This window comes from Erpetoichthys calabaricus, chromosome 2 (genome assembly GCF_900747795.2).
Source record: "Erpetoichthys calabaricus chromosome 2, fErpCal1.3, whole genome shotgun sequence".
Classification (NCBI taxonomy): Eukaryota; Metazoa; Chordata; class Cladistia; order Polypteriformes; family Polypteridae; genus Erpetoichthys; species Erpetoichthys calabaricus.
In genome coordinates, this window is record NC_041395.2 from 293953288 (window position 1) to 293978154 (window position 24867).

The 24867-nt window shown below is 39.1% G+C and overlaps 1 protein-coding gene across 1 annotated transcript in view; it reads right to left on the minus strand.

The window, feature by feature from the left end:
- tdrd1 (tudor domain containing 1) overlaps positions 1–24867 on the minus strand; it is a 181565-nt gene that overhangs the window by 55064 nt on the left and 101634 nt on the right. Inside the window, exons 7-10 of the mRNA XM_028795782.2 lie at positions 16569–16643; positions 16306–16488; positions 15868–16011; positions 9112–9280 (exon numbers count right to left, since the gene is read on the minus strand). Coding sequence (XP_028651615.2) covers positions 9112–9280; positions 15868–16011; positions 16306–16488; positions 16569–16643 — 571 coding nt within the window. The remainder of the gene's footprint in view (positions 1–9111; positions 9281–15867; positions 16012–16305; positions 16489–16568; positions 16644–24867) is intronic.

Here is a 24867-nt window from a genome sequence, read left to right on the forward strand (position 1 = left end):
ACAGAAGGTTATAAGCTGCGGGTTACAGATGACTGCAAAAGTTAAGGAAATAAAACTGGGGTATGGCAGACAGAGGTCATTCCTACTGGTTCTTCTGCTGAAAAATGACACAAAATATCTGAATTAGACAGGAGGAGGAGGAGGTGGAAAAGTAGAGTCTTTACGAACCCCACACCAAAGCCTATTCTGTCTATACATTAAGAAATTCCAATTAATGCAGTGGAAATCCTTCCTTGAATCAAGTAAAAGAACAGCACAGGGCTTGAAAAGGGAAGGAATTGAGTCAATTATATACTGTAGATCCTATAAAATTTATGCACGTTATCAGGAGCTAACCATGAGTATATGAAGCAGGACTGATCTGGACGGATGGATTTAGTGCAGACTTTTACTGTAAGCCAATACCTTAGCAAATAGTTTTGTGTCTGAATTAACAAGAGAGGGGGGCCTGGTGTAGTATAGGAGCCTTACCTTAATTAGAAGAACAGAAATAACCACTTTCTTAATTCTAGAGTTTAGATAACCAGAATAGTTGGCTTCCGTGTGCATATTAATCAGCAGGAGGAATAATTTTTCTAATATGCGAAAATATGCTCAGGCAAAGGCACATCCAAAACTGAACCCTTTCCAACATTCTGAGTCCAAAGACTATGCATGGTTAGCAAAAGAAAAACATTAATTTAGTCTACATAAAATTTATCACAAAGAGCTTTCTAGTACAAATAATACTGCAATAATAAATAACCTATTCACCAGTAACTTTACTGCTATTTTCTACTAGCCATTAATATCGATTCTGCCTGGTATTAATATTTTTTATCACTCGAATTATGAACACTCTTGAATAGCTTCTTTTTCCTTATGAACACTCTTGAATAGCTTCTTTTTCCAAGTATAAATATTGATTTTTTTTTTTAAACTCTAGATTTTATCAATATAGCTAATAACCTGGTTGATATAGTTAACAATAATATAACTCCTCATATGTCCTATTTTACTTAAATTTGAGCCATCTCCTGTACAAATGCTTAATGATGGCTATATAAATGACATGCTAAGATTATTAAGGCACTTATAAAAATTGTCAGCATTTTATTTATCAAGAAATACTTATTTTTTTTTTACTAAGTTTGGATCTGCCCTATATCTGCTGGTTATATTCTTGAATAACAGCACGCCTGTTTTACCGTTTTTAAAAGTGTTTGTTTGATATTTGGACTTCAGTCTTCACACATTATACACTTCATATCAGCATTTTGCCAATTATTAGAACATGAAAAACATTTGTTTTTTGCCTCGCATTTCCCATCATCCTATATTTACCCAGATCGTTGTAGACACGGAACACACATGAAATATATGTATTCCATAACACAATATATTATTTATCCTATACAATTCTAGGCATCTCACATCCAGATAAACTGACTTGAGCTGGGAGAACTTTGTGACTGACTTCAGCTGAGTTGGTGGGGGATAGGATAACAGGCTGCTTTCTGTTTACGCTGACTGACATATTTACAAAACAAAGAGCTGCTGAGGAGATGCAAAGGAATTTAAGGTGGCCCGGCATTACAACTTTTTTCGTAGGCTTCAGGGATTCTAGTGTTAAAGATTTGGAAGAGATACTACAATGTTACGAATAATGAATGCTGAAATCCATGCAATTCAAAGGGTTCACAAACTTTTTCTTGAAACTCTATTTAACATCAGGTGGAGCACCAGGATGCTTATAAAGTTGGTCAAGTAGGATGAAATATCTCAATGCAGAATAGTAGTGCTTTCCAAATTTAATTGACTCGTCTATACAAATCATACACTTACTTGCAGATAATCTCTGAATGAGCACTGCTTTCAGCAGATTGTACTTTAATTGCATTGGATCTAGCAGGTAGTGTGCAGTGCATTTAGTTGTATTTTAAAAAGAATTTAATCAATCACATGAAATAATTTTCAGCTTTACCAGAGCAAGCATTCTATACAAAATATTTCTACAATTCTGTTTTGCCAAGACAAAAACCTTAACAGAAAATATTTATTAAACCTAAAATTTGTAAATTATTTTAATAGTTAATAGTTATAATTAATAGTATTTAATAGTTTAATAATTTTAGGTTTGAGATTTGATGGTCTATTCCAGGGGTCGGCAAACCACGGCTCGCGAGCCACATGCGGCTCTGCCACGAATCAATTTCGACTACGTGCGAGTGAGCGGGGTGTCAGTCGGGTTGACATAGCGCAAGCGGGCGCGGGGTATGCGGCGTGGAGGAGGCACAGGCGACTAACGCACAAGTTGAGCGAGAGCGAGCCAGTCACAGCTTGTCCATCAGTGTGTACAGTGGTCAGTGCCTGGCGTGCCGAAAAGTCTCACGCGAGCGACGAGAGCACCTTAAGCTACTTGTATCTTTCAACCAGCTGCAGATCTCACAGGTATTTTTGGCATCAATTTAATAAGTTGTTCTAACTTTGTGTTGCTGCTTTTATTGTTATAAAACGAAACATATTTTTAGGTGCCACCTGTTTGACATGGCTACAAAGAAGAAGCAAAGAAAAACAGAAGACGAAAACCGTGAATTTAAAGTTGAATGGACCGAATCGTTCGCGTTTATACAAAACTCAAATGGCCTTCTGACCTGTCTTATTTGTCAAGAAAAATTGGCGCATAACAAGAAATTAAATTTGGAGAGACACTTTACAACTCAACACGCGTCATTTGGCATTAAATATCCCGCCGGTGATGCGAGGAAGAAAGCAGTTGAGAAACTTCAGAAGAGTCAAGAAAAATCAAGTTCTGTATTTAATTATTGGGTGCAATCTTACAACGTTAATATTGCAAGTTTTATTGTTAGTCAAGAGATTGCTAAGAGAGGCAAACCATACACAGACAGTGAGTACATTAAAAGTTGTTTTATAAATGCATCCGAAGAGCTATTCCGGGATTTTAAGAACAAGGCAGAAATTATTAAAAAAAATTAAAGAGTTTACCAGTCTGCTAAAACAGTAAAAGATAGGACAGTCAAAATTTCTTTGAATATAACCAATCAGCAAATCGAGGATCTTAAATTGGTTTCTGCTTTATCAATAGCTGTTGACAAGTCTTGTGACATAAATGACACAGCGCAAGTTTCACTTTTTGTTCAATTTATTTCGTCTACAGGTCCTAAAGAAGAACTTTTAGGATTATTGCCACTGGAAGGTCAAACACGTGGCGAGGATATTGCAAATGCTGTCATTGAATGCATGGAGAATCATCATATTCCACTCGATAAAATTGTTTCAATTTCAAAGTACGACCGGAGTGAAGAAAAGGTTTTGTTTCTATTTTGAAGGAAAAAATTAATCACGAGATACTTGTTTACCATTGCATCATTCATCAAGAAGCACTTTGTGCGCAGACATTTCCAGAAGAAATTTACAATGTTATGGAAATAGTGATCAAGATTGTCAATACAATTGTAGCTAAAGCTCTTTATCATCGCCAATTTAAAGAATTTTTAGTTGAAATGGAGAGTGAATACGCAGATCTTCTGCTGCATAATAAGGTACGTTGGCTTTCAAGAGGAAACGTTTTAAAATGTTTTGCATCCTAATTATTAGAAATTAAAGCATTTCTCCTTGAGAAGGGTGTTGACTAGCCTGAACTAATAGACGATCAATGGATCCAAAAATTTTATTTCATGGTAGACGTTACGTCTCATCTAAATAATCTTAATCGCAAACTACAGAAGAAAGGAAACATAATTTTTTCGATGTTGGAAGAAGTCATTTCATTCGAAAACAAATTATCCCTTTTTGCTCAAGATTTTGAAAGAGAAACATTAATTAATTTTCCAAGCCTGATGAAACATTGTCAAGAAAATAACTCGGTAATTGTCATTTACTATTCCAAAACAGCAATTTTAAATATGAGGGAAGCTTTTCTATGGATGTTTCAGGAATTCAGAAATAGCATGGCTACGTTAGCCTTTCTTAAAAAACCTCTCAGTGCTGATGTAACAGAATTGAATTTTTTCTCTTTTTAATATTGACATTGGCGCTTTTGAAATGCAATTACTGGAGTTAAAAAACAAAGAATTATGGAGCTCGAAATTTGAACGGCTTAATGCTGATCTGGAAAAATTGGAGAAAATGTGATTTTAGTTCACAGCACAAGTGGTCTGCTTTGAAAGACCTGGAGAAGGAAGACATGATAATTTTCAACACCTGGAATAGTATTCCTGACTCATATGATCAGTTAAAAAAACTAGCATTTGCTGTTCTTTCACTCTTTGGCTCTACATATTCATGCAAACAATCTTTTTCAAGCATGAACCTTATCAAAAGTACATTGAGAAATCGATTGAGAAATCGTCTTATTGATGAGAACCTGGAATCCTGCTTGAAATTAAAAACAACAACATACAAACCTGACTTATCCAAACTTTCCAAGGAAATGCAAGTTCATTGTTCACATTAAATGCGTGTTTTGTCATATTTTTATTTTAAAGTAAAAAATATTTTTTGTCAATAAATAAGATTATTATTATTATTATGATATCTGGTTTTATTTAATGTTAGTAGCTAGTTTAAACTGACTCCTAAAAAACATGGTTCTTGAAAAGAAATTGGCTCTCAAAAGAAATCTTAATCGTTGTACATGTGATCTTTGGCTCTTTTGACTAATGAGTTTGCCGACCACTGGTCTATCCAATGTTTCCCAAACTCGGCCCTGGGGAACCCCTGTGGCTGCAGGTTTTTGTTCCAACTGGATTCCTAATCAGTGACAACACCTGATAGCACTGATCTCATTTAATTAGCTGGTATTTTTTTTCTCTTTTATTCGACATTCAGAAAAGCATAGCAGCATGATTTTTACATTTATAAGACATTTAGAAATATTTCTGCTTTTGCTACATATTTAAATGCTTAACTCTATTTTGTTGATTTCATTATACTTTCCCCTTTCTCTGTGCAGTTTTTCCCCCTTCGTTGTATCTTAATAATGACAATTTAAAGCGAGCAGATCAGACACCCAGGCAAACAACACTGAATAATCAAAGGCTGCAACTACTTTAAAGTCAGACCCACTAATTAGTAAATAATGGATTACTTAAACAATTAGAAGACCTAGAAAAGTAGAATGAAAATCAAGATGAAAATACTGTTAAAAAGAAAAAAAATAAATCATACCTATAGATAGAGAGATAGATACTTTATTATTCCCAAGGGGAAATTCACATATCCAGCAGCACCATACTGATACAAAAAAACAATATTAAAGAGTAATAAAAATGCAGGTAAAAACAGACAATAACTTGGAATAATGTTAACGTTAAAAGGGTGGAACTGAGGAGTCGCATAGTTTGGGGGAGGAACGATCTCCTCAGTCTGTCAGTGAAGCAGGACAGTGACAGCAGTCTGTCGCTGAAGCTGCTCCTCTGTCTGGAGAGGGACACTGTTTAGTGGATGCAGTGATTCTCCATAATTGATAGGAGCCTGCTGAGCACCCGTCGCTCTGCCATGGATGTCAAACTGTCCAGCTCCATGCCTACAATAGAGCCTGCCTTCCTCACCAGTTTGTCCAGGCGTGAGGCGTAATTCTTCTTAATGCTGCCTCCCCAGCACACCACCGCGTAGAAGAGGGCACTTGCCACAACCATCTGATAGAACATCTGCAGCATCTTATTGCAGATGTTGAAGGACGCCAGTCTTCTAAGGAAGTATAACCGGCTCTGTCCTCTCTTGCACAGAGAATCAGTATTGTCAGTCCAGTCCAATTTATCATCCAGCTGCACTCCCAGGTATTTATAGGTCTGCACCCTCTGCACACAGTCTCCTCTGATAATTACGGAGTCCAGGAGGGGCCTGGGTCTCCTACAATCCACCACCAGTTCCTTGGTTTTGCTGGTGTTCAGGTGTAAGTGGTTTGAATCGCACCATTTAACAAAAGTCCTTTATGAGGTTCCTATACTCCTCCTCCTACCCACTCCTGATGCAGCCCACGATAGCAGTGTCGTCAGCGAACTTTTGCACGTGGCAGGACTCCGAGTTGTATTGGAAGTCCAATGTATATAGGCTGAACAGGACCGGAGAAAGTACAGTCCCCTGCGGCGCTCCTGTGTTGCTGACCACGATGTCAGACCTGCAGTTCCCGAGACGCACATACTGAGGTCTGTCTGTAAGATAGTCCACGATCCATGCCACCAGGTATGAATCTACTCCCATCTCTGTCAGCTTGTCCCTAAGGAGCAGAGGTTGGATGGTGTTGAAGGTGCTAGAGAAGTCTAGACACTTAATTCTTACAGCACCACTGCCTCTGTTTAAGTGGGAGAGGGATCCGCTCCCACCTTCTCCTGGTATGCGAACTGCAGAGGGTCGAGGGCGTGGCATACCTGTGGCCTCAGGTGGTGAAGCAGCAGCTGCTCCATGGTCTTCATCACATGTGACGTCAGAGCGACAGGCCGGAAGTCATTCAGCTCACTAGGATGTGATACCTTTGGGACAGGGGTGATACAAGATGTTTTCCAAAGCCTATGGACTCTTCCCTGTTCCAGGCTCAGGTTGAAGATGCGCTGCAAAGGACTCCCCAGCTCCAGCGCACAGGCCTTCAGCAGTCGTGGTGATACTCCATCTGGACCCGCTGCTTTGCTAGCACGAAGTTCCCTCAGCTCTCTGCTCACCTGCGCTGCTGTAATTGTGGGTGGGGATGTCTCTCCTATGCTGGTATCAACAGAAGGATGGGTGGAGGGTGCAGTACTCCGAGGTGAGAGTGGGTTAGGGTGGTCAAACCTATTAAAGAAGTTGTTCATTTGGTTTGCTCTCTTCACGTCTCTCTCGATGGTGGCACCCTGCTTCGAGCTGCAGCCAGTGATGATTTTCATCCCATCCCACACTTCCTTCATGCTGTTATTTTGCAACTTCTGCTACAGCTTTCTCCTGTACTGCTCTTTCGCCGCCCTGAGCTGGACTCGGAGTTCCTTCTGCACGCGCTTGAGCTCATGCTGATCACCGCCTTTAAAAGACCCTTTTCTTCTGGTTCAAAAGGCCCTTGATGTCACTTGTAATCAATCCATGGCTTGTTGTTAGCATAGCAGCGTACTGTTCTTACTGGAACTACAATGTCCATACAGAAGTTGATGTGGTCAGTAGTGCAGTCAACAACCTCCTCAATGTTCTCACTATGTGATCCCTGCAGGATATCCCAGTCCGTAGTTCCAAAGCAGTCTCTCAGAGCCTGCTCTGCCTCAGGGGACCACTTCCTGAATGAGCATGCGGTTGTAGGTAGCTCCCTCATACTTGGTTTGTAGTGAGGCTGAAGGAGAACCAGGTTATGATCTGCTTTCCCAAGCGCAGGCAGCGGGGTGGCGCTGTATGCGTCTTCAACATTTGCATACAGTAAGACAATAGACTTATTTCCCTAGGTGTTACAATCCACATACTGGGAGAAGGCAGGTAATGTTTTGTCCAGCGTCACATGGTTAAAGTCTCCAGCGATTAGCACAAGCGCCTCAGTGTGCTGAGTTTGTAACTTAGCAACAGTGGAATGGATGATGTCACCAGCTATTTCCACGTCCTCCCGAGGAGGGATGTATACAATAAAAACAATGACGTGTTCAAACTCTCTGGGTAAGTAATAGGGACGCAGACTTACGGCCAACAGTTCGATGTCCCTGCAGCAAGTAGAGATTTTAACGTTTACATGTCCAGAGTTACACCACCTTGTATTGACATAGAGAGTGAGTCCACCACCTTTGTGCTTCCCGCAGGTATTTGCGTCTCTGTCCGCTCTAACTGTGCTAAACCCGGGTAGCTCCACGTTAGCATCTGGGATGGTGGTAGTTAGCCACTATATAACTGCTTGGTACATTTTAATATTTTTTTTTTTTAGCAAACTTAGTTTTCTAATTTCTATATTGTTCCCTAAACACAGAACTTGGGAAATATCAGTTCACATAATTAGCCCTGGAGTTCAATTAAAAACAGAAGCTGGTTGGAACAAAAACCTGCAGCCACAGGGGTTCCCCAGGACCGAGTTTGGGAAACACTGGTCTATACAGTACCAGTTTATTTATTTTAAACACATTATTTTAACCCAGCTATGGCACATTTATAGTATATGATAAGAGGCCTGCCTAAACCTTTCCCCTACCCCGGGTCTTGTTGCCGTCATAGCCCTCAAATCTTCACTATTTACCTCACATATAATGGAAATCTAATGGAAGTAAAGAAAAAATCTTGTTCTTTTTAACAACAACAAAAAAAATACACTATAGCAACTATTACTGCATGTCTCCAAAATTTAAATCCCTAATTATTCTGTAATAAGGATTAGTAAGACACGAGGAAAACATTTTATCCACATGGACAATATAAGTGGTTTACTCCAGTAGTAAAAACAGAAACAATTTCTTGTGTCACAAGTAAACAATTTAGAATAAAATTTACTGTTAAACTTAATAAACATTCTTTATTACAATTTAGAAGCATCTTTTTTGGTTGTACTGTAATTTTCCCTATAGCTCATTGAAACATCACATCTTCTCATGTATTCAAGCACTACCTAGGTATTTCTGTAGACATACCCTAAAAAGACAAGCACATATTTGTTATAAGCAAAATATTAAAGTTTTTTTTAATTCACATGCATCTGATGTTGGCTAATAAATGGTAAATAAAATGGCAAATTTTAATTTTAAAGTTTACCATTGAGTGACAAGTGAAACAAGCATAAGAAAATGATTGAAGCACATATAATTATGAAGTTATAAAGTTGGTATAAACATGCAAGGAATGCTGATATTTATAAATGAAACTAATTCAGATAGAAAGCTTATGAAAATTGGTTTCATCACGATCTTCCAGATATTTGCCATACTTAACAAAAATGTTGTACTTGAAGGAAACAGTAAGGACAAAGTGCACATGTTTGTCTTCAATTATCTAAAACAAAATTATTTACATGAACTTTTAAACCCTTGGATAGCTTAAAAAGTTCAGTAAATTTCTAATTTCAGTAAATTATGGGAGAAGGAAATTATAGAATTATAATTATCTGAACTATTGAAGATGCAAACAATCACACTGATGAAAAACTGAGAACTACAAAAAACAAAACCAAATGGTGACAATTACCAGAGTTTGGGGGTATGATATCTACCAAAAGAATGGTGCCTCCATGTAAAAGTGCTGTGACAGTCATGTGGCAGGAGTTTCCCAAAAGAAGTTTTTTCATTGAGATACAGCATTCTTCACTCCAGGTTCCACCTACTGCTGCTACATTTGCAAGTCTACACTGCATTGCCTAGAGCAATATAAAAAAAGGAAAACATAAATATGCTTTGTGAATTAACTTATTGATTTATGGTCTAAAAAGTCTAAAGAGTATACACTGAACACATTTATTCCAATCATCTCATTAATATAAGGCAGAAACCTAGCCTGGATGGGGCCACCAACCCCATGATAAGGCAAACTCACAAATAACGGGATAATACAGAAAGTATTAATAGAAAATTAAAGCTTATGTTATTTAGGAGCTTCAAATACTTGAACCCGATTTTAAAACTCCAAAGCATACAGTGGATAAAATTTACATTATTCAGATGATATTTAGCATGGTCTTGAATATTGTTATTAAGCAGAGGAAGGAGGTTTTTTAAATTCACAACATAAGGGATTGTTTAAACAAAAAACCCAACCAGATATATCTACAAATGCAACAAGAGGAGATGTGACAGAAGGAAAGACATCCCGTTTGAAAGCCAGCCTGAAACACAGTGCAACAAAATCCAACTCCAACTCTCCAGCAGGAACGAAGAAAACAAGACAGATGGTATCATGTAGAAGAAAAGTGTGCACATTCAGAGTCAGTGTAATATACCCAATCAATCTTTCAAACACAGTAACTCATCTTGCAGCAGCACATGCAATACCCCGAGTAATATTTTTAGTGATCAGAAATAACCTCACTTAATGTAACTGGACATTTCCATCAATGCTGGTGCACAACAATAAGGACTCCTGAAACAGTACCTGATTTTAATTGTTTGTATCTCCGCATGTCTACAATAAGCCTACAATAATTAGAATTTTATAATATCCCAAGTCGAGATGGGCAAAGGAGGCATGATTTGTAGACAGTCTACCTGCCAGACCTATTCACATTCTTTTGTAAATTGAATATCCAAAAAGAAGTTAACATTTCCTTTTAATCAAGAGAATGTTGAGCAGCAAACAAGTTTTCAACAACTATTCATAAAAACAATTAGAATAAAAAATGGATTTCTATAAAAAGACAATTCTAAAAGAGATGTTACTAACCATAAATTGACTCGATTGTTCCAAAAGTTCATACATCTATTGAATTGCTGATTAATATAAAATGAAATTTTAGATGCCAAAATCAGACCATACCACAGCCTACAGACAGATAGATAAATTACTGATCCAGAGGGAAATTCAAGTACAATTCAAGTTCAGTTTTGTGATATCAGCCTACAACTAAACAAATTCCTCTGCTTAACTACGGCAGCTTAAACTGGGTGGTGTTCGTGGTCTGTAACAGACAGCAGCTCGCATATTGTCATTTCTGCTATGCCACTGTCACCAGAAAGTCCATTTCCATTCCAAGCACAGATCTTGCTCGCTTGATCAGCATGTCAATACAATCACTATCCCTTCTCTTCAAGCTTCCCCCCAGCACACAACAGCATAGAACAGAGTACTGGCAACCATAGACTGATAGAACATCTGCAGGTGTTTCTTGCATATGTTAAAGGAGCCCAGCCTCCTCAGAAAATAGAGCCGGCTTTGCCCTTTCCTGAACAGAGCCCTTGTGTTCTCTGACCAGTCCAGCCTGTCATCCAACTGCACTCCAAGGTATTTATAGGTCTTGAACCACTCTACATTATCTCCTTCAGTGCAGACAGGTCCCAGTGGAGGTCTAGACCTAAGGAAGTCCATGACAACTCCTTGATTTTGAAAATGTTCAACAGCAGTTAGTTTGACCGACACCATCCCACAAAGACATTCACCAGACCCCTGTACACCTCCTCCACCTCCAGTCCACCCCCGACACACCCCACAATAGCAGTGTCATCAGAACTTCTGCATGTGAATGAGTTGTAGATAAAGCCCGATGTGCACAGAGTGAAGAGAAAAGGGGGAAGAACAGTCCCCTGTGGAGCTCCTGTGCTACTGATTACAGTCTGTGATGCGCAGTTCCCCAGTCTGACAAACTGAGGTCTATCAGTGAGGTAATCTGTACTCCATTTCAGCGGGTGCAAGTCCAATCCTATCCTGGACTGCTTATCCCTCAGTAGAAGGGGCTGGATGGTGTTGAAGGCTCTGGAAAAGTCTAAGAGCATGATCCTCACAGCAATACACTTTTTTCCAGATGCAAGTGGGTCCAGTGGGGAAGGCAGAGAATGGCATCATCCACACCCACCTTCTCTCGAAGGGCAAACTGCTGGGGGTCTAGTGCATGATTCGCCTGTGGTCTGAGAAGATGAAGAAGAATTAGCTCCAGGGTCGCTACATGATATGGGATGTTAAGGCCACAAGTTGAATTCACTGGATCTCGCTTTCTTGGGAACCAGCATGAGACATGAGGACTTCCACAGTGTGGGGACTCTTCCCAGGCGTAGGCTCAGGTTGAAAATGTGCTGAAGGGGTACTGCCAGCTCAACAGCACAGGCCCTTAGAAGTCTTGGACGCACCTTATCTGGACCAGCTGCCTTACTATGGTGCAGTCTCCTCAGTTCTCCTCTAACCTGGTCGGCAGAGATGGTGTGAGAAAATTGGGGCAGCGAAGCAAGGGGGCTGTTAGCACCTTCTGATGTGCAGCTATGCTGGTGGGGGAAGAGGGCTGCATGATCTAAGCTGGCAGCTTAGAGGGGGGGGGTGGGTGAGCACCTGTGAGCGAGGGGGTAGTGGCCGGCGAGTTTGTGATAGGTAAAGCAGAAGCATGGCAGTCACACCAGTTGTAGAAGAGATTGAACTCATTCGCTCTATCCACATGGTCATCTGCTGTACAGGTGTTCCTTTGTTTATTGCCTGTGATTGTGCTTCATATCATCCCATACCTCCCTGTTACTTTCCTGCAACTTGAATTCTACCTTCTTCCTGTAGGACCCCTTAGCCTCTCTTAGTCTAGCCTTAAGATCTCTATGTACACTCTTTTTCTTGTTAAGAAGGTCCTTAACATCACTGGTAATCCAGGGCTGCTTATTAACAAAGCAGCATACAGTTTTAACAGGGACAGCAGCATCCGCACAGAAGTTCAGATATTCTGTCACATAGTTTGCAATCCCTCAATATCCTCTCCATGTGGTTCCTGCAGAACACTCCAGTCAGTAGAATCAAAGTGGTCTCTAGGAGCATTTTCAGCTTCAGTAGGCCATTTCCTGAAAAAGCGTGTAGTTGTGGGTTGTCTTTGAACTAGAAGCTTGTATTGAGGATGTAGGTAAATAAGATTATGATCAGATTTACCCAGTGGGTGGAGGGGAGTGGCTTGGTAAACATCACTTACATTTGCATACAGAAGGTCAATTGTCCTGTTCTTTTTGGTGGGACAATCATCATACTGAAAGAAGGAAGTCAGAGTCAAGTCCACTGTACTGTGATTGAAATCGCCAGAGATTGCAATTAAAAATTCTGTGTGTTGTATCTGAAGTCTTGCAATATTAGCGAGAATGACATCACATGCCTTCCCTGTGTCCAACCCATGGAGGAACTTAACAACAACGATGCCATGAGATAACTCCCTGGGCATAGAGTATGGATGTACACCCACCACTAACAATTCAATGTCCCGACATCAGATTGTTTCCTTACCTGTTACATGCCCAGGGTTACACCATCAGATGTTAATAAGCAGTGCAAGTCCCCCACCTTTGCTTTTGTCACAATGTTTAGCGTTCCTGTTGGCTCTTATGGTTGTGAACCTCAGAATGTCCATGCTTGCATAGGGAATGCTGTCGGTTAGGCATGTATCCATCAGACACAATAAAATGCACTCCAGATTCACCTGATGGTTTTTAATTAGTGGTACTAGCTCATCCATCTTATTGACCAGCGAGTTTACATTCCCCATTACATCCGATGGAATAGATGGTTCACATTTCCTTCATTTGTTCACAAGCTTCGCCTTTACCTTAGCACCAGCCCTGCATCCCCGATACCTGCATCTCAGTTCCTCCAGAATGATCATTGCTCTACCAGGACGTCTCTTCAGAGTGCAAGTAGCTCTTCCTTTGTGTAAAGAAATTTACTGCCACTCACTTGTGTTGTAAAAATATTCATATCCATAGTATGCTTTAACAAAATCACTGCACACATAGTAGACAAACGGTACAGAAGGAGATCTACACTATAAGTAAAGAAAAGAAAGAAAAACGCGTAATGCAGACATAGCTACTGGTTAGGCTAACACTTGCGTCGGCACCTTGTTTTTAATTAAAAGTATGCATCATGTAATGGAGTTGTACATACATTTTTTTTACATAGTGTTACAAATTAATGAACACACAATATAAATGTACTCGTTTCATTTAATATGGTATAGCAGTATCACCCGCATTGTTTGGGTAAGTAATGTTAAGCTCTGGTCCTTTTGCCTACTAGTCTGGTTTTAGTCTGTTCTGGTGCTCTGGACCTCAGTGACAAAAGTGAGCCATCAGGTGATGTCGTCCATAGAACTCAGTGAATTTAAAAGGAATAAAAAAAAAACTATACACCCAGTGTCAAAATTTTGGGTTTAATAGTCATCTAGCGTCTCTTCCTAACAAAGTGTGATATATGTGAAAAATTTTGTTGCGACTGGGATAAAGGTGTGGAACTACATAAAGAACCAGAAGCCATGGTTCACACAGAAGTTCACGAGCTGCTGAAAACAAGGGATGCTGCCTACAAAGCCAACGACGAAGTGGCACTCAGAGCAGCTAGAACCAACCTGTCCCGAGGCATTAAGTTAGCAAAGCGGGAGTACTCAAAGAAAATTAGTGATCACTTCGCCTGCTCAAGAGATTCTCGTTGAATGTGGCAGGGCATCCAAACCATCACGGATTATAAGGCCCCACCGCATATGTGTGTTAATGACACCTCTCTTCCAGACGCTCTTAACACCTTCTATGCCAGGTTTGAGACACAGAACAATAAACCAGCATGGAAGACCATCCCCTCGTCAGACAATCAAGTTCTGTCCCTGTCTGCAGCTAGTGTGAGAAGGACTCTCATCAGGGTCAACCCACACAAAGCTGCTGGACCAGATAACATACCTGGACGTGTGCTCAGAGCTTGTGCTGACCAGCTGACTGATGTCCTAGTGGACATCTTCAACATCTCCCTGAGCCAAGCTGTTGTGCCAAAATGTTTTAAAAACACCACCATCAGACCTGTCCCAAAGACAGCTACAGCCTCGGAACTCAATGACTACCGCCCAGTGGCACTCACTCCAATCATTATGAAGTGCTTTGAGCGGTTAGTTTTGAGTCACATAAAGAATCAGCTGCCCCCCAAACTGGACCCTCTACAGTTTGCATATCAATCAAATTGATCAACTGACGATGCAATTTCAATGGTATTCCACCTGATCCTGTCACATCTGGATCACCGCAATGCACATGTAAGAATGCCGTTCATTGATTTCAGCTCAGCATTCAATACGATCATTCCCAGGCAGTTGATCAGTAAGCTGGATCTGCTCGGACTCAACACCTCCACCTGCAACTGGATTCTGGACTTTCTCACTGAAAGACCTCAAACAGTACAGATTGGGAATATAAGATCTAACACCTTCACACTGAGCACAGGTGCCCCCCAGGGTTGTGTGCTGAGCTCACTACTCTTCACGCTGTTGACCCATGATTGCACCTCCAACTCTGACACAAACCACACTATCAAGTTCGCCGATGACACTACAGTAGTGGGACTCATTGAGAACGACGATGATGCGGCGTACAGAGAAGAGGTGGAACAGTTGGCACTTTGGTGTAAAGACAATAATCTGTCTCTTAATGTTGAAAAGACAAAGGAGTTGATTGTTGACTTCAGGAAGACAAAGGCTGTCCATCTTCCACTCAACATTGATGGCGTCACAGTACAGAGTGTGAAGAGCACCAGGTTCCTCGGTGTTCATATCACAGAGGTCCTGTCCTGGACCAAAAACACCAACTATCTTACAAAAACAGCCCAGCAGCGTCTTTACTTCCTGCGACGACTGAAGAAGGTGCACCTCCCTAAACCCATACTTACCACCTTCTACAGAGGCACCATAGAGCGCGTCCTGACCAGCTGTATTACAGTCTGGTATGGAAACTGCCATGCCTCCGACCGCAAAGCCCTTCAGAGGATTGTGCGGACTGCTGAGTGCATCATTGGCAGCTCTCTACCCAGTCTGCAGGAGATCTACACCTCACGCTGCCTTCATAAAACCACTAGCATCATGGCTGACCCCTACCACCTATCCCACCAATTGTTTACTCCTCTTCCATCTGGAAGATGACTCTGCAGCATCAGGAGCAGGTCTGCGAGATTGTGCAATAGTTTCTTTTCCCAAGCAGTCCAGCTCCTGAACACCATGCGAGATTGTGCAATAGTTTCTTTTCCCAAGCAGTCCAGCTCCTGAACACCATGCTGCCCTCCTCCACACTGGACTCTTTACTCCACACACTCTCTGGATTACATACATACTGTATATGTTTTTTAGTTTTTTATATATATATATATATATATATATATATCTTGTGTATTGCACCTTTTGACTCTGGAGGACAATATTTCGTCCCACTGTGTACTGTAAGTATATTGTTAGGATGACAATAAAGCTCTACTTGACTTGACTTCACTACTTGACTAACATTGAGCTTTATAAAGATTAACAAAACTTACACAAGGTGGAACAGTTGCAAGTTCAATAGGCAAGGCTTTAATTTCACCCAAGGTTACTTCTTCTTCATTCCCAAAGTCAATATAAAAAATGTTCGCACTACTCAAATTCAAATCAATGGACTGCACCAGGCCCCTATACCAATTCTGTGAAGAAAAAAAACAAAACAGCAAAGATAATCTGAACAAAAAAAAAAAAAAGCCACACTTAAAACTTGTCTAACCCTAATTTAATGCTTACTGTATACAATGCATGAATACAACAATGCAGCATGTTTAAATATTAACAAAAAGAAATCAATACAATGAACACTTATTTAAAACAGAATAATCTCCTCTTGATACTGGTATCTTCATGTAGCATGTTATTTTTTTGTTTCAACAGAAGCTAGTCTTCTGCACATGTTAAAATAAAATGTCCTCAATTAAATTATTTCATACCTTATCGTGTGAATATATGGCAGCACACACCTCCCCCTTTTTAGGTACATAATCACCATTGCTCTCTATATTTAAGCATGTGTTTTGAAGAGTCAAAGAAATTTTGTTCAAATTCTGCTTAGTTTGTGAAGATTCAATATGCACAAAAAACTTGTCTGGAGTCACAAATTCAATTACCAAAGCCTAAAGGGAAAAAAAGAGAAATCAAACTAAAGTAGATATAATGTGATTTGGCAAGAAATGTGCATAGACTAAAGCTTTACCTTTAACTGCACTCCTTCAATTATTTCCATTTTTGGGAGATCTTCAACTGCTGTTCTCTTTGACTGTACATTCTCCTGTTTGATTAAACAAACCTACCATTAAATGATGCATACATTTTAAAAGTACAAAATGAGAATAATTAAAAAAGAAATGAAAAGTGTATATGTTATTGGCGTTTTTGACTGGTTTCAAACTAAAGATTAATCAAAACTATACATTATACAAAATAAATATTAATAAAATTAAATCATTACTTCTCCTATGCTCTGATCCACTGAACAGTATCAGGTCAAGTCAACTGAATCTGGGTCCAAAAAATAAAACACCTTTATTCTTATTAGAATATGAAGAAAATATAATAATGTATTCATTTGCACTTTTTATGTTAATGTTTCAATTATGTTTTGCTTTCAGTTTGTATGTCATATGAGAAAAACTAAAGTATACTGTACTTATTACTTGTTTCTGTGCAACACAGCAAACACCATTACAGAAGCTCTCTCTCCCTTCTCCATATTATTTTTACAAATATTAGTAATGCTATTAATTTTTAATGTTAGGTTTTGACCTCTGGTTTGTTAATATGCATGCTTGGGTGGATTTTTAAATTAGGATATCTCAGAACTAAGTGATGGCTTATCTCAAATACCTTTCTGACAAGCTCCAAGCTTGACAGATATCACAGTGTAAAGGATCAGTTTCACTACAAACTACCCTATGTGTATAATTGTATGTCACAAGAGGACACTGAATTGAACTGCTTGTGACACAACAAAAAAGAATTCTTTAGTCCTTATATTATTGTAATGGTTGCATTTGGTTGGGGGTTGGTGCCATAGTGTTTAAGTTAACAGAGTTGCTACTGGAATACTGAGTGCCATTAGCAGCACTATTGTAACCTTAAGACAACAAGTGCTATTTGGATTTTGAACAGGGTGCGCCACAACAGTATTCATTACCTCTAGAAAAGTGCTATATAAATATAATGAATTATTATTATTTATTAAAGTTCCACAAAGTTAAAGAGACCCTATGCTGATAAACAGAAAATAAGGGATGGATAGCTAAGGAAACACTTGAAAGAAAAGGGAAAAATGCCAAATCCTCTGTTCTATTTGAATTGCTTGATGCTACATGGTAATATACAAGCTTCAACCAAATCATTACCATGGAGGAATACCTGAAAAGGAAGAGTACACACAAACACAAAAAATGTACCGATTCAACCTGTTTGATGTACATTCTCACAAAGGAAAGTAATTCTAATTGTGTTGGCTTTCCCAACGTTTGTTTTTTTCACCCCACTGTTTTAATGTTGCTATTCTTCTACCGATGCTTTTTTCCTTGGTTTTAATTTGTGTGGTCAAGAATGTTCAATTAAACCCTGTCTTAAGGTGTAAATATTTTTGCGCCTTCTATGTAATTTTGCTTTAATGCTTCACCCAGCCATTTCATACCAATAATCATTTACATATACTTACTGTAGCAATAAGAAAATTTCCAAAGCTACATGTGTTATTCATGGGCAGACAATCCTATGAACTACACACATAGATCAAGAAAAGTTGTAGTCATTCAACAGACTTCAATTCCTAACAGTTTTACCAAATAAATACTGTTAAGATATAATGTTATTCTGTCTTGACAAACAGCCTTCCAATTTGTTAATCTGTGCTTAAATTCAAACTAATTTTTCCTCCAAGTACTATTTTAGACACTGAATATCTAGCATTCCTGGCAGGAGACACCTTTTATATTTCAGGGAGACCATGACTTTAGTTAAATTATTTTCCCAGCATTGAAGGACAACCCACATAACAGGCCAGATGTGACAGTCTTAGGCAACAGTCATTTGGAAAAAAATAAATAAATAAACACAATGACACACAGGTGTGAACTCTGTATAGATATCCATTGCTAGACAGAGCACCAGTCCATCACACTTCCATTATTTTATTTGAGTCGTCATTTATTAACTTCAAGACTGGCACAAATGTGCAATCTTCACCTTAAGGAAAAAGAAACAGGATTATAAAGAAATTAACTGTTTGTAGCTTACTACTCAACTTAGCTTTACTAAGTGTAATAGTGTAACAAAAGGAGAAAGAACTGAGCTGCTGCGAGGTAGTGTGCTCTTCTCTTCTATTTATGCATGACTGGAACTGAAAGCAAAGTCGCCATACCTAAATTTAAGAGGATTTAAGAGACTATGATAGACATGGAGAAAATATAATGCTAAGGCAGGTGAGCAAAAAATGGCAGATTTGATAGAAAATCGCTTGTTACCAGACCAACCACCTTTCTCCAATGTTGGAGTTGACTATTTTGGTCCTTTTCAAATTAAAAGAGGATGAAGTCTGATCAAGACGTATAGAGTAATTTTTACTTATCTAAATTAGAGCCATACACAAAGATTGCACACAACTTGGACACTGACTCTTGTATCAATGACATACGTCTATTCATTTGCAGAAGAGGACAAGTTAAAATAAGACACACAGGTAATGGAACAAATTTTATTGGAAAAGAAAGAGCTACGTGAAGCAATTAAAAATCTTGACCAAAAAAAAATTTGCAATGCCATGATGAAGAAAGAAATAAAATCAAAAGTAAAATATAGCAATATTCTCTGCTCCTGCATAAACAATTAGGGGTCAGAAGTGTTAACAGCCAACTTTAGAAAGTTAATGTTTGATGTTAAATTCATATATTTGCTTAATTTCTATAGAATATCAGTTTCTTATAGCTACCTAGAATATGGTATAGCCTTTTAACCCCCTAAGTTAACATTAGATAGAACTTTCTTAGCTATTTCTGTAGAATAGTGTGTTTGTTAAGGATTTTAGGAGGCCCAGACCCCTCATGGACCCCGTGATCATCAGAGGTGACTGTGTGCAGATGGTGCAGACCTATAAATACCTGGGAGTGCAGCTGGATGATAAATTAAGACTGGACTGCCAATACTGATGCTTTGTGTAAAAAAGGACAGAACCGGTTATACTTCCTTAGAAGGCTGGCGTCCTTCAACATCTGCAATAAGATGCTGCAGATGTTCTATCAGATGGTTGTGGCAAGCGCCCTCTTCTACGACGTGGTGTGCTGGGGAGGCAGCATTAAGAAGAAGGACACCTCACGCCTGGACAAACTGGTGAGGAAGGCAGGCTCTATTGTTGGCATGGAGCTGGACAGCTTGACATCTGTGGCAGAGTGACGGGCGCTCAGCAGGCTCCTATCAATTATGGAGAATCCACTGCATCCACTAAACAGTGTCATCTCCAGACAGAAGAGCAGCTTCAGCGACAGACTGCTGTCACTGTCCTGCTCCACTGACAGACTGAGAAGATCGTTCTTCCCCCAATCTATGCGACTCTTCAATTCCACCCGGGGGGGGGGGGGGGGGGGGGGGGGGTGTAAACATTAACATTATACAAAGTTATTGTCTGTTTTTTCCTGCATTGTTATCAATCTTTAATTTAATATTGTTTTTTGTATCAATATGCTGCTGCTGGAGTATGTGAATTTCCCCCTGGGATTAATAAAATATCTATCTATCTATCTAAACAGAACTTTTCATAAACAAGAACTTTTCTTTAATATCAAATTTAAAAGAGAATCACCAACTCAAAAACTTTATTAGCTTTAAAAGAGTATACACACATATACATTATATATATATATATATATATATATATATATATATATATATATATATATATATATATATATACACATACACACACACACACATATATATATATATATATATATACATATACATATATATATATATATATATATATATATATATATATATATATATATACACAGTACATATACATATATACATATACATACAGTAATCCCTCGCTATATCGCGATTCGACTTTCGCGGCTTCACTCTATTGCGGATTTTATATGTAAGCATATTTAAATATATATCGCGGATTTTTTGCTGGTTCGCGGATTTCTGCGGACAATGGGTCTTTTAATTTCTGGTACATGCTTCCTCAGTTGGTTTGCCCAGTTGATTTCATACAAGGGACGCTATTGGCAGATGGCTGAGAAGCTACCCAACCAGAGCGCGTATTACGTATTAAATAAAACTCCTCAAATATATTGTGAGCACGGGGGCTGTTCGCACCCCTAGAGGATACGGCTGCTCCTCAAAAAATGCTGAAAGATTACCTTCACATTGCTCTCTTCCTTGCTGGGCTTACATATAGCTGCTTTGTCAAGCAATATGCTTCCCGCACTGTGCTTCGCATACTTAAAAGATCAAACAGCATGTATTGATTTTTGATTATTTGCTTCTCTCTCTCTCTCGCTCTGACATTCTCTGCTCCTGACGGAGGGGGTGTGAGCAGGGGGGCTGTTCGCACCCCTAGACGATACAGACGCTCGTCTAAAAATGCTGAAAGATTGCCTTCACGTTGCTCCCTTCTGTGCAGCTGCTTTGTCAAGCGACATGCTTCCAGCACGGTGCTTCGCATACTTAAAAGCTCAAAGGGCACGTATTGATTTTTGATTGTTTGTTTTTCTCTGTCTCTCTCTCTCTCTCTGACATTCTCTGCTCCTGACGGAGGGGGTGTGAGCAGAGGGGTTGTTCGCACACTGGCCTAGAGGATACGGACGTTCCTCTAAAAAATGCTGAAAGACTACCTTCACAATTGCTCCCTTCCTATCAGCAGCTTTGTCCGGCGGTGCTTCGCATACTTAAAAGCCAAACAGACCTATTGATTTTTGTTTGCTTTTTTCTCTCTCTCTCTGACATTCTCTGCTCCTGACGCGCACTCATTTGAAGAGGAAGATATGTTTGCATTCTTTTAATTGTGAGACGGAACTGTCATCTCTGTCTTGTCACGGAGCACATTTAAACTTTTGAAAAAGAGACAAATGTTTGTTTGCAGTGTTTGAATAAAGTTCCTGTCTCTCTACAACCTCCTGTGTTTCTGTGCAAATCTGTGACCCAAGCATGACAATATAAAAATAACCACATAAACATTTGGTTTCTACTTCGCGGATTTTCACCTTTCGCGGGGGGTTCTGGAACGCAAACCCCGCGATCGAGGAGGGATTACTGTATACATTTACACATATACATATACACATATACATATATATACATACATACACATACATACATACATATATATACATATATATACACATACATATACATATATATACACATACATATACATATATATACACATACATATATATTATATATTTATATACAGGTACTTGTCGACTTACGACCCATGCAAGTTACGACTGTTCGACTTTACGACACGTTCAAGTTTCCCCCGCCATCTGTTGGCAGCGCCAGTCTCCCGCACTCCCAAGTCTCGCTACGCAGCAGTAATAATATACGCAGCAGTGTTGCCCCACGTGTGTTTGTGTCTTGTTGTTTTGGCAATTTTCGATAATAATATACCCCTAACGTCTACCAAGAGGAAATTGTGTCTGTCCACTCATCAGCCTGCCAAAAAGGAAAGACAGGCCATTGATCTAGACACCAAAATGATGATAATAAAACAGTATGAAGGAGGAAAGAAAGTGAATGTGATTGCATTTGCTGGATTTAACAGTGAACAAGAACTTGAGATTCGTGAAGAAATGGTGAAACTGTCAAAAGACCTTTCATTGGAATGTGAAATGGAAGATGTCGAGGAGTTGCTAGACCGGGATTCAGGTGAACTTACGAATGAAGTGCTGATAGAATTGGAAGAAGAAAGAGTGGCGGAAGAAGAAAAAAGAGAATTGGAGAAAGACGAAGAGGAGGAGGCGCCACAACGAATGTTCACCACAAAGGGATTGTCAAGAAGGTTTATCTCTACTGAATAAACTCCTTGCCCATTTTGAAAAAATGGATCCAAACACTGATCGATTTGCGAGGATTGAAAGGATGGCACGCAACACATTTCATCCTTATTGTGAAATTTACGAAGAGAAAAAAAAACAAACAATTCAGACGAAGCTCACTATGTTTATGAAAAGAGCAACTCCTCCCATCACCCCGTCCGCAGCCTTGCCTGATGAAGGTGATATTGACAACCCGCAGCCAAGCACCAGTGGTGCCAGGAATTAAATATATTTATTTTTGTACGTTTTTCCACATATTAAACCAACTGTACTGTAGTATGCTGTGTTTGACTTAGAAAGTAAGAAAATGTTCATAAAATATTACTTTAAGACGATTACAATATCATTACCCAGTGTAATATTCTTACCTTAATTTAACATAGGCCAACTTACGTCCAGATCAACTTACGACCAGTCAGTCGGAACCAATCGCGGTCGTAAGTCGACGAGTACCTGTATATATTTTTATATATATATATATATATATATATATATATATATATATATATATATATATATATATATACATATACTGTATATATATATTAGTGCTGGGCGGTATACTGGTTCATACCAAAAACTGCTTTTTATCTTTGTTATGATATGGATTTTTCTTATACCGCATGTTTTGTCTTGGTAGAGTAATACATATTGCTCTACTTTCCCCTATTGTATTATTAATATGTAGCCTTAGAATGCCTAATCTCACAGACTTACCACTGTTTATAAGGTATTATTGTATATAACTTATCCCCACCTTCCCTTCTATATCTATAACCTCAGGCAATTAGATGTAATAAAAAGACAAGCAGAAGTTACAGTTTAAACAATGTATTATTGATAATATTCATAAATAACAAAATGCAAAGTATATTTGAATATTGGCAACCATACAACCTGATTAAATGGTGATATGTAGTTCAGGCGGCACACAGACTTCTAGTTACTTATATGTCTCTAGTTAAGGCATCATTGGTGCTCAGCTTTCAGCCACATGTCTGTTCAAAATGGCTGCCGAGCTGTGCTCTTCATTGTGTTGTCTTCATCACAGGTTAGCAAGAGAGATGCTTCTTTCAGATGTTGGTTAGTAAGAGAGAGATACTTCTGCATCATCACAGGTTAGCAAGAGAGATTGTGAGGTTAAACACATACATTTATACATGCTCTGTCCAACCCCAAGAGCCAATAGGACATCATGGTACTTAAAGGCCTCTGTGACAAGCCAATTCCAAACAGCCATACCTCAGACCAATGGGGGAATAGAACATCTTAATACCTGCCACCCCCAAGATCATATGTCTTTAAGTCTTTCTTGCGGGGGTAGAAATGAATTAAGCAAAGAAACACTAACCAAACCGGTTTAAGGCACATCTTCCCCCAAATCCTGTTGTAAAATTCAAAGAGGCTCAGTCGTAAAAGGGGGGGGGGGGCAAACAAGAATGCCTCTCACCAAAGTAACACTAAATTACATTGCTTTGCCTAAAAATCAAATAAAGGCATACAAAATTATTCGTCAAGTTATATGTAAAATCTCACATCACAACACTGCAACACCGGTTTAAATTGCCTCAACAACGTTCGGAACGTGGCGCAGCGGGAAACTGTTTAAGGGGGACCTTTTTCACTGCTGCACCGCTAAACAAGCATACAATGGAGTACATGCATTAGTGGAGGTATTGCGCGGTGAAAATGGACAGAGAACATTCCGCAACTGAAGCTGTAGCAGACGATAAAGTTGAACATGATGACACAGAAGAACTTTTGCTGGAAAAAGGAGTCACATCTGTTGTCTGGAGATACTTTGGATTTAAAAGGTCGGATGTGGACCATTATGTTCAAATGCGTGAATGCGGTTTCTATACTATATATACTGTTTCTATACTACTGGATAATACTGCAAGCCAAGTTGTATTTTTTTCAATACTGTATAATGTACCTGGGTACTATGTAATAGTGTGACGACATGTTGACTTTATTCTCGACATTTCCACTTTAATCTCGACGCTTATGATGAGAATAAAGTCGACATCTCTACTTTATTCTCGCCGTTTGTCGAGATTAAAGTCGACATGTTGACTTAATTCTCGTAATTTGTTATTAAAGTAGAACATTGTAAACTAAGCTTCATCTAAAAATGAATATTTCATTTACTAGATTTTCTTAAACCCCATCATAAGTTATGTAGCACATTAAATGCTTTTTTGTTAAGTGTTTCCAGAGCCATGTTAATCGCTACTGCTTCTTAAACTGACTTCCTCTTGCACTAAGAGGAGGCGCTGGCAGCACACAGAATACATTAACTTCATGATATTCCTGCTTCCTGAACATTTAGAATGCTAAGATAAATACAGTGATCCCTCGCTATATCGCGCTTCGCCTTTCGCGGCTTCACTCCATCGCGGATTTTATATGTAAGCATATTTAAATATATAT